At 39.0% G+C, this 11,585-nt stretch overlaps 1 protein-coding gene across 1 annotated transcript; it reads left to right on the top strand.

Moving 5' to 3' along the window:
• Window positions 1-3,476: 3,476 nt before the first annotated feature.
• On the top strand, window positions 3,477-8,847 carry ndufs7 (NADH:ubiquinone oxidoreductase core subunit S7). The gene is made up of 8 exons (XM_023426537.2): window positions 3,477-3,563; window positions 4,347-4,383; window positions 5,122-5,193; window positions 5,297-5,417; window positions 6,270-6,449; window positions 6,782-6,828; window positions 7,161-7,249; window positions 8,452-8,847. Exons 1-8 carry the CDS (start codon window positions 3,548-3,550, stop codon window positions 8,547-8,549), a joined length of 660 nt encoding a protein of 219 aa, XP_023282305.1. The 5' UTR covers window positions 3,477-3,547; the 3' UTR covers window positions 8,550-8,847.
• Window positions 8,848-11,585: the final 2,738 nt, after the last annotated feature.

The raw sequence follows: 11,585 nt of genomic DNA on the forward strand, positions 1-11,585 counted from the left end.
TTAATGTGGATTCATGCTTATTATCTGAAATGCAAGAGCTCTTTGCCTGCTAGTGGCAGGCGAAGCCTTTGAACAATGCTGTAGTCTTAAAACATGTGTCCTTTTAAGCTATTCCAGTGCCTATATTTAATGTTTTGAACTCTAAGTACTTAAAAACTCTGCTATATATATATATGGCTGAATTTGGTTTGACCTTAAAAAACCACTAGCAAAGCAACTTCAGTTCTCAGACTTTATTATTATTTCAACTGTCCCAAGAAGTTTGTACGTGATGAAGGCAGAATAAAAGCCATTTGTAAAAACGTCTTTTCATCTTTTCCAGTCGGTTTTGACCAGTCGCTGCTTTTGCTCTGAGCAGCTATTCCTGGAGAAACTGCAGCGTGTGTTTTCGGTGCTGCGGCTGTGATTATGTGATGACATGCTCTCCATGTTCTCTAGTTGCTCTCCATCTCCACCCTGCTGGTGTCCCGCGGCTGGTGTTGCTCGCTCGGTTTGTGGCATCAAAACGAGGCCGAAACAAAAACAAGATGCAGGAGATGGTTGAGAGGAAGATTAATGAGCTATCCAAATTACTATAATCAAAGGCAAGTCATTTTTGACTAAAAGTGAAAATCAACATTTTTCAACTTCAAATGCTAGGATTCATTAGCTTTTTCCAGTTTAATGAAAGAAAGGTTTCATTCCTGCACAGCCAGTCATGTCCAACAGAGGTGCATGACCAAAACATTGTGTCTCTGATCAACTCAGTGCTGATACTTTTCTTTCTTTCACATTATTTTTTTCTCTTATGCACCTGTCTGTCAGGTGTGCATTATATAACACTAAGTTTTACCAATTTAATACCACGATCAAATAACAAAAATAAAAAATTTAGGCTGCATGTCAGACTGAGTAATCAGGTTTAAAATTTGAGCTTAGAACATAGAAGTCTGTTGTTCAAATTATTTAACATTAATAGTTTCTCCCATCTTGATTTTTCTCCAGTCTTTCCCAGAGGGCTTTTCTCTTTATTTCAATCATCTCATTTTACATTCATGGAAAAACAACTGAACATCACTTCACGTTCATCAGCACTCTCATCTGCTCTGGAGGCTGCAGGCTCTGACCAGCTCCATCTACAGCTTTGCTCAAAACAGTGTTGGTTGTTTTTGTTATTATTGCGTTCATATGCTGGGTCTTTGAGTTTTGCTGCTGTGCGCTGTGTTCATACACTGCTTTACTGGAAAAACAAATGAGATTAAGAAACATGAATGCCACCCATCTACTTGAACTCAAGCATACCTGTGCTCCTCCTCCTTTGTCTGTAGCTTTTCAGCACCTGTCATAGTATCTGGGGATTGGAAGACTTTATAGTTACTCAACTGAAAAAAAAAGTTTCTTTCATCATACAGAAAAAGTCTAAGATCATCAATGTATTACTGGAAGTGTGATCAAACACAGTAATTGAATCTGATGTAGCACACAAAATACAACCAGTGTTGTATGAGGTACTGATTTTTTACATAGAGGGTTTATAAAACATACTCAGGCTGCCCTATCTGACATGAGGAGCGCATTTTGAAACTGATAATTATGATTAAATGTTATGTTTGTCATGACAACACACGTCTGAATGCAGCTCAACCTGTAGAGCCAGTCTCCAGTTGAATTATAAAACTCAAGTCCTAACATCTGTGTGAAAGTGAAAGTATAAACTCAGTTCTATTAAAACTATACTGTGAGTAACCAGAACCGATCAATCCTGCTCCAAATATGCCTCCCACAGTGTTTGTAAGGAAGATTTCATGCAGATTCACATGCGAGGGAACAAATGATCAAAGCAAATTTAAATGGAATACCCTCAGGATGACACCACAGCATCTTAGCTTTAGGCTAAAGCATTTCCAAAAGCTGCTTAGTATCTTAGGGCACTACGCATTAGAAGTCCTTTATCTCCCTCATAGTTCTTTCTATTCTAATGTAAAAGTGTTCAAATTAAATCTGAGACTCTGGACTTTAATGTAGGCCAGGTTCAAGGGAACATTACTATGTATAACTGTTAAAATTAGGGGTATCTTGATATATGCAGTATATACCTATGTATATATATTGACAATAACCGTGATATTTTAATTTAAAATTAATAATTGATATCGTGTTAACACATATAATAGTGTCAATTGTGATGGCAGATGTTAGGCTTTGTGGATCTTTTCATCAGTTCATGTGGGAGAAAGTTCAAAGTCATTGCTCCTCGCTGCTCCTTTATACAATGACGGACTTGTTTCCAAAAGTCTTGAATCTTAGGACATTGCCATGGAGTAATGTGCCCTCTGAGCGCTGACATTTTCAGCAGTCTGCTGTATTTTTAAGGTCTAATTGATACATTAGATGTTGTCCAATAGACGCTATTGAGGATTTTAAATTGAATTAGTCTTACTTTTATATCCCTTGACAGTTTTCTTTGATTTCGGCATATCCAATTCTAACAAACTAAATGAAAGGTTTAAATCTTTCTCCCAGATAATCTCTAATACTGTTGGAAGTGTAGCAGCCTGGCATAATATTTTTGAATAGTATTGAGAGGCCTCATGGCTCAGTCCAAACATTTCAAGGATTTTAGAGAGCAGTTTATATCGCTGAGGGGGTGCTCTTGGAGAGCTCAGCTCAGAAGACAGCAAATGTCTCAGTTGTAGGTACTCCCACGTACTGGATCGAGGGAGACTAACCCCCTTGTTTAACTCTTCAAAAGGTTTCAGTGGATTGTTTTTTCAAAGATCTCAAAGCGTCTGAATTCCTTTCTTTATCCACTCTTTCCACAAGGACAGGGCTCTACCAACACATAACTTCAGATTTAACCATCGCTGTAGGAGCTGCTGATCGATCAGCCTTGCATCCAACATCAATAACTAATCTAATCACTGACTCTCTGTCAGGCCCCCAGTCAGAACATGCAACACACCTAGCACTTAGTTGCGTTTTCTTTTTCATTAAAAGGGCAGCCAGTTCTGCACTACAGTATGTTACACTCTATAAAGCCGCACAAGATTTAACGAACGTTACAGGAACGTTCGCCAGTTTTTTGAGGAACCTTCAGAGAACCTTAACGTAACGTTCCCTAAAAGTTCTCTGAAGGTTCCTCACAAATAGCCTTCCAGGAACATTCAGGGACAGTCGCTAAAGGTTATTTATGAAATCCCGTCATCGAACGTTCAACCAACCACATATTTTGACAAAAATGAACGTTCTCGAGACGTTTAGAAAACTTTCCTGAATGACCTTCTCGCACCTTAGTGAACGTTCACGGAACGTTCCCGGAACCGAACATTGTTAGCTGGGAATTGCAATTCATAGGGGACATCTTAATTTTAATGGCACAATGTCATGTTTTCTCGCTTGTGAGAGTACGTTACACTTTATCACGATTGCGCTTCTGGGTGGGCACCTAAGATTACAGTATTATGGCATGGATTTAGCGGTTGCTAATGTTACTGCAGCGCCCTCGACGGTTCGAGCTCAGTAAGGCACAGGAAGCAGTTTCCAGTTTGACGTAACGAGAATTTCAAAGATGGCGGCGTTGGTCGGTGAGTGATGTTTTGACTAAAATGACATGGTTTTAATAAACATTATTGTATTTTCAGACTTATAATAACCGTGACATTTAAAGATGCGGCACTTAAAACTGCAACACCGAATGTTTTGACTGTGTCGGCAGTTGGATTTGGAACTTTTAGTGAATGCGCACGCTGACCTTGCTCTGTCTGCGTTAGCATGGCGGCTAACCTGTTAGCTAACATGAACTAACATTGGTGAACATATGTAACGACACATGCTATCTTTTAACTATCCAGAGTCTCTTTCACTTAACCTTTTATCTACGTTGTTGGCGAACTACCATGCCAGACGTGTCGTTAGCTCCAGTGTGTATCATCAGCTATGTACAACTCGTCATACCAAACTCCCCATTTAAACTCTGCCATTTTGGGGTGTCACCTGTATTTTCAAACATTATGCCCCCTGAAGTATTATTTAAGGGCTCTTAGAAATAACGAAGTGCTACTGTACAATTCGGAATATATTAAACACATCAAGCACCACTCAATACCGTAATAAATGTGTCCATATCCATATGTGTCTAGTTTGAGTCCAGTGTATAAAATAGTGGAATAGGGAGTATCGTGCAATCTTTTTGTCCACCAGGAATTTGTCTGCATTGCTGATTAGCAAAGTAAGCTTTTATGTCACTCCTGAATCCACAAGGTGACTGCTTGGGCAATACAACAGTTAACATATCTGAAAAACTCACGGTATGTCGTTGTTGTTATACGTTTTCATCAGTTTTTAAAAAAAATGTTTTTATTTCGCAGCGCCCCGCCTGGCCATGTTTGGCTCTTTTTCAACAAGGTAAGAACCTTCTAATCCTGCTCCTTGTTTCGAAAATTAATTTAATCCAGCTCTGTCCTGCAACTACCACAGTATCATGATCCTTCACAAGGGTTGGGTTTGCTTTTCATACTTACATTAATACTGCTTATGTTCCGCCATTTATAAAGCATAACTGATTAAATTTACACTGAGTAGACAGAAAATTTATGGTGGAATATTGATCCTAATTATAGTAGGCCAATTAACATCAATAAGATCATAAAGTTCTTTCAACACATGTCAACATGTCTCCAACCTTTCCGATTTTTATTTAGTACACGTTTTTTCAATTTATCAGTTACTCTGTTGATGTCAGACGATATCCCAATGAAGAAAATTGCAAAATAAAAGGATCCTCACTTAAAAACATTTTTAGTTCTTGGCAGCAGGAGCGCTCAGCTTGCCTGCTGTTCAGACAAACAGTCAAGTTAATCCTTTAAAGCATCATCAAGTTTAGGAGGCTCAGACAAAATCAACATCCTCCACAATGAAATCTGTCCATCTGTCCTTCACACATAATATATTGCGATATTAAATTTCACATCTCTATATTACAATGTTGCCCTCTTGTGGAACTGAGAGTCTTTTAGTGCTTTTCTTTCACTGGTTTTTTTGAAATATGAATATGCTATGATAGAGATTTCAATTTCTTTCTTGCCATCATCTGATTTTATTATTAGTCTTATGTCTCCCTCTGACCCGCTCTCCCTCCTACAGGCCTATTTCAGTTTTTGTTGTTCAACGGAAGAGTCTGCACAGCAGTGCTAAAAGCGAGAATACCAGCAATAGGTGGGTTTACCAAAAATACCCTGGTGTAAATATCAGAATGAGGAACAGACACCCTGTAAACACTTTGCACATGGTAAAGCTCCTTCCCCTCCTTCTGTTGCAGTGTGGTTCCAGTCAGAGAGAAGAGCACGGCAGTGGCAGCAGCCAAGCCAGCATCTGTAGCCAGCAGCAAGGGGGAGTATGTTATCACCAAGCTGGACGACCTGGTTAACTGGGCACGCAGGGTGAGTTGATGAGTGGCTGTTGGCTGTGTTAACATCCAGCATGTGTAGAGTAAATTAAATGAATGTCTACATCCTTATTTGTCCACTGTTTAGAGATGTATGATGTGACTCTAGCATGCTGTGTGTGACCGTTTGGTGTTGTTCTGCCACTGCTTCATCTTTTTGTGAAGGTCCTTGTATAGTATCTGAACTTTTTAACTGCTCAGTTCCTTCGATTTTACACTGTTCACCAGAAACTGAAGACGAATTGTTCTTATATTTGTTGTTTGCTGGTGTAGTTTGATCATTATTTACACCAGCAGTTAAGGCAATAATAGTAAAGGCAGCTACACACTTGAATCATTGTGTAGCAAACATCACTAAACAGACAGTTATCATCAGTGATACATTTTTTTTTATTGTTTTCAAGGCAACAGAAGGCAAAAACAGGCCAGGGTTGTTGTCTGAATGATCATTAGTCACAATCACACTCACAGCACAGCTGCATGTCATGGAAACAAGGAAAGTCTCACATCTCTCATCAACACTGATTATTTACTGCTGGGCTATTGTATCTAAAGGTGTTATTTTGCCCAATCTTTCCAGGCAAAAAATCTAAAAAGAAAAACATTCATAGTCTGACAAATATCAAGAGAGAGAGAATAACGTCAATATATATTAACATTGCCTCTTAAAGTGAAATTTAAAAGTGATGTCTCTTGTCTACATGTGCTTCCTGCCAGCCTTGAACTGGTTGAACAGTGACTTGAAGAAAGTAACGTGTGTTTTCTGCATAGCACCATAAGTTACTGCGTCTCTGTGTTTACTCTACCTGTGTTTTTTTGGTTTATCACTGCTGTACTTCCTCATCAGAGCTCTCTGTGGCCTATGACCTTTGGGCTGGCATGCTGCGCCGTGGAGATGATGCACATGGCGGCGCCCCGTTACGACATGGACCGTTTCGGAGTTGTGTTCAGAGCAAGTCCCCGACAGGCTGATGTCATGATCGTGGCAGGAACGCTGACCAATAAGATGGCTCCGGCTCTGCGTAAGGTGAGAGGAGGGAAAGAGTGGGATGTAACAGCAGCAAGGTTAGCTGCTCCAAATAACACTGCTGCATCAAGTTTGATTCAGGTTTGTGGAATGGAGGAAAAACTGGGGTTTCTGCACTGCTCAAGGACATTGTCAGGTCCAAGTGCTCTCTTCAGACGTTTCTGTCTGGGAGCGCTGAGAACAGTATAGCTGTGTAAACGCTGGCTGGATTATGACCAGCCTGTCGATGGATTGGTAGACTGGCATGAAGTCTTCCTCCAGCTGAAAGGACAGATTAGTTCTTAGTCAGACCTTTATATAATAGCGGCTAAACTCCTCCTTCTCTCCAACAGGTGTACGACCAGATGCCTGAGCCCAGATACGTCATTTCCATGGGAAGGTAAGTTACCTCCTGAAGAGATTTATATTACTGGCAGGGGCCGCCTCCTCACCTGCCAGTTGTCTTGATGAACTGTAGGCTCTCCTTCTTTCATAAAGTCTCCACAGCTGATCAAATAGTTACATTAACTCTGTTCAACTAAAATGCTGGACCGTACACTGTCATATCCACCCAGTCATTGTGTCTTTTATTCTGGTCACAGTTTGCTGTCAACTTTTTTGCACTTTTATAGCTGTCTAATTCCTACTAAATGGGTTCAGGGTTAGGGTCTAAACCTTTAAAGTAAGCAATTTGATAACTTATGAAGTGTCCTCGTGAACTTCCTCTTCCAGCTGTGCTAATGGAGGAGGCTACTACCACTACTCCTACGCTGTTGTCAGAGGCTGCGACCGAATCGTACCAGTGGACATTTATGTTCCAGGTAAACTTGAGTGTGCAATGTGGAAATGAGCAAAACTAAAATAATTCGCTATAAATGGCAATGAAAAATACTGTCGGGACATCTCAAATATATACTATATTGCCAAAAGTATGTGGACAGTCTAGTGGCTCTCAACTTCGTGAGAACAGTTTGGGGAAGACCCTTTTCCTGCTTCAACTTCGCAATTCCCCCAATTTGGTGTGGAAGAGCGTGCGTGGCCTGCACAGAGCCATGACCTCAACAACATCCAACAACATTGGGATGGAATAAAATGTCTACTCAGTCATGTTATGAGTGAGTCAAGCCTTATTGCCTAACATCAGTGTTGGATCTCACTAATGCTCTTGTGGGTAAAAGGGAGCAGGTCTCTGCAGCCAGGTTCCAGAAGAAGAAGAGGAGGCTGTTATAGCAGCAGAATAAAGCCTGTTATTTTTTAAAAGCGATATTTAATCATCGCAAAAGGAGCATATTTAAGTGTCCACATACTTTTGTCTATGTTGGTCCTGTCCTAAATAGTTTGTCAACAGTTTGATTACAGCTATATTCCAGTGCTCATGGTAGCCATAGCTCTGGTCTGAAATTAAGGTTCATGTTTAGGTAAAGAAGCAGTTGTACATGTGACAGTTAGAGACAGTATTTATTGTAACATTAGTAATTTACAACTATCAGTAGATGTGCTGGTTGTTTATTGTATTGTCTGTAGAAGTGGCTGTAATGAAGCAGTAGTAGATTTAATAGCAGTATTAGCCCAAATACTTGCATTATTAATGAATAGCCGACTGGTGGTAATAGTAGTGCCACAAGTACTTTCTGGATCATGTTGCTGTCCTGCTGTCAGTATTACTACAAATGCAGCAGCCACCAGTTCAGTCCAGTCATTATTTAACAGTGTCTCACAGACTGATTAAAAACAATGTGTGATATAAGAAGCCAAATACAGTGGAAACCACTTATAGTGATCGTGCCTGTCCAGGTCAAACTGATCACTATAAGTGGATGATTATTATAACCATTTTTTTCTTTATCCCAAGCTGTTTGATTACTATAAGTTGTTTCCTCTGTATAAAATGGATGGATTATACAGTTTATAAATGGACTGCCAGAGAATTATGCTATAGTGAGACTGAACTTGTGGGCAAGCTTCTGTAGGTTAAAATCTTTTCCAAACAATATATTCTTATTTTATTTATATCTGTCCTCAGGTTGTCCCCCGACTGCAGAGGCTCTCCTCTATGGGACTCTACAGCTGCAGAAGAAAATCAAACGTGAAAAGAAGATGAAGATCTGGTATCGGAAGTGAATGTGTAATATGTATGCGTGTATCTGGTATGTAAATGTTGTATTTCTGGTTTCATTTGGAGCACCGCTCCTCATCCATGTAGAGCTGCAAGAACTTACTTCAATAAAATCATTGCCGTAATTTAGTTAAGTGGCACTTATTTTCAACCAAAGCACAGCAGCTGGCACTCAGTGCAGCGTCGCTGCTTCTGTAGATCAATATTGACATCTGAAGACTGTTTCTGTAAAAGGAAAAAACATATGTAAGTTTGTTACCTACAAGGTTTGTGCTTGTACCAATATAAATTGAATTGTCTTTATTCAAGTAGCCATGTGTATTATTTTTCTCATTTTTAATGTCACATTCAATAAGTCATAGACATAAAATATGAGTGACAAACTACAATATAATAAATATTACTTTCAATAAACTGGGCTTACATGAAAATGCATTGTTGTAACATTTGTTCTCATTAAGTGTTGTGACCATTAGAGTCAAGTTTGAGCCACTAGGTGGCTCTCGTGGTCACCAACTCTGACCTTCGCTGGTCTGTGTCCACAGCAGTGTTTAGACGTAAAATGCATTTTAATTGAGGTCATGATGTTTGAGCACTATGCAAACAAATGAAATGCCAGGTCGTCTGGTTAGTGGTGACTTTCTTGCTGTGTGGAAACTGGTTTGTATCGGCTGCAGTATTCAGTATATTTGGCTACAACTATAAACCAGCTATTAAAATTATGTATGCAGAGTTGCTTTTATGCATCTTCAGTGTGAATCGACAGAATCACAGGTTCAACACTCTGCAACACTGAAGTGTTCTTGTGAGAGACACTTAATTCCTACTTCCCTCTTTGTTTTAAGTTGCTCTGGATAACTTTGTGCTTTTGAGCTGTGATGGTTGTGCAGGTTCAAAGAGATTCAAGTAAAACACTGTCCTATTGACAGTTACCATATTCTAGTTAAAGATTGATTTATGTGTTACGTTTTAATCTTTTTAATGTAGAAACAGTTACTGGGATTCTGTCACAGTAAAGAGGCAGCAGGAAAGTACAACTGTAGTTACTGTATTTAAAGGGCTCTCAGATACACTAATTCTTTTGGAAAACACTCATAGTCCATGAATCCGGCCAATACAGGATTTTCAAGGTTGATATTAATATTTGTGAGTAAGAACAATCTAAAATCGATAAAGCTCTGGCCTGTATTGTCTTGTTTAATAGATATTTTTGATGAGGATCCCTTCAATATGGTTCTCAAATAATTGTGACTAGGATATGTGCTGATATGAAATTAAGAAACTATGTAGTGGGGCACTTTCTAAACTATCTCAAACATAATTTCTCTCTACTGTTTCTTGTCAGTTGTTATTTGACAGTATCAGTATATCAGTGACGAGCTGAAATCAGCCAGTTAAACCAGCCATGCCAGTGCACTGGTTGGAGTTTAACATACACATAACATGAATACACGCCACCATTTAAATGTCAAGCAGCTGAAAATTCACTGTGGCTGAACTGCCACAAATCAGCCAAACATCCGCAGCAGAACATATAATAATACTGGTGCCAGCCTTTCAGCAATTCACAGATGACATTTACCACAAGAAGATGTAAATTAATATCTATAATTTGCCCCACCCCTACAGGGTAAAAGGCTGCAGCAGAACAATTTTATAAATATTAGTGGTATCTAGGGCTGCATCTGTTGCATGCATGCATTTATTATTATTTGATTTATTGATGAATTGTTCTGTATGAAAAGCGGCAGAAAATAGTGCCAATTTTAATTTCCCAAAGCCCAATGAGGCATCTTGACATCTTATTTTATCTGACCAACAGTCTAAACCCAAAAAAAAAAACGTTCCGGTAATGAACAAATATGACAAAGTAAAACGGCATAATCATCACATCTGAGGCTGAAACCAGAAAATGTTTGGATTTTTTGCTTGAAAAATGACTGACTGACTAATCATCACAGGCCTAGTGTTAATTTCCTCCCTGTTCTGTTTTGCCTCTTCATGTTTCTCTGTAAAAGACTGACTAACTCAAATATAAGAGTCGTGCTCCCAATTCAGGTCTGAGCGCTGCCAGCTGCTGTAGTTTCCCACCTGACTGCAGCTGAGAATTGCATCATCCATCCATCTAATGATTAATGTGTCTTCGCCAGGTGGTAACTTATTCCCACGTGTTCAGATAGCACATACTCTTATCTACAACCATAACTTAAAACATACTGTATAATGTACTCTGTGTCCATCTTACTGGACTGTTCATTTTTAATAATGGCTTTTCATTATGCAGAAAGCTGATTAAACACTCAGTAAAGGTGTATGAGACCAATGCATTTCACACTTAAACATATTGTCAGTGTTCTAATTCTCAGTTTATTTTTCTATCATAAATTAAGTAAAATTAAAGGTCTTTGCCATTGAACCTGTTCAAATTTCTCAGATTTTCAACTATTGTAGGAGGACCTTCCAAACGCGTTTTCTCTTAAATGTTCATGTATATTGTTAATTTACAACATGTACAAAATATAAGTTTAGAAAACCACACTTGACATACACGTATATACCACTGAGCAATTTTGAACTGTTCTGGCATTTTGTGGTCAAATTTCCACTGGAATGAAATGACTGCAGAGTTTATCTGTGACAGACGTGTGCATCTTAGACCACTTTACAAAGTCCATGACAGAGCATGCAGTTAAACATATAGTAATATATCTACTGCTTGGTCTAAAACTGGGCTATGCTTGGAAAAAAAAGACACTCAGTGACGTAAGAGCTAAAACAGATGAGGCTCAGTGGGGTGTAAATGCATTTTTGGTGGTTTCAGTCTGCTGTTGTCTCACCTATTTGTTACTGTGAAGAATAAAATACAGCAGTGGTTAGGTGAAGCTCAGTGTGCTGGCACATGCAGCTGCCTGACCACACTGAACACCAAAAATGTACCTGTAATCAACGAAATACAGTCTAGATAGAGGCTGAAATTCTGAAACAAAAAAACAGATTTATGTATAAAAATAAATGGATAATAAAGCACTTGGAAATGTGAG

The sequence above is a fragment of the Seriola lalandi genome, unplaced genomic scaffold, assembly GCF_002814215.2.
Source record: "Seriola lalandi dorsalis isolate HSWRI2012SDOR001 ecotype SW California unplaced genomic scaffold, Sedor1 jcf7180002054829, whole genome shotgun sequence".
NCBI lineage: Eukaryota > Metazoa > Chordata > Actinopteri > Carangiformes > Carangidae > Seriola > Seriola lalandi.

Excerpts from the sequence above, each read along its gene's own strand:
- ndufs7 (XM_023426537.2), top strand. Across the intron at positions 5,418-6,269 it reads TGGTTAACTGGGCACGCAGG|AGCTCTCTGTGGCCTATGAC; the intron begins GTGAGTTGATGA and ends CTTCCTCATCAG. Across the intron at positions 6,829-7,160 it reads TACGTCATTTCCATGGGAAG|CTGTGCTAATGGAGGAGGCT; the intron begins GTAAGTTACCTC and ends TTCCTCTTCCAG.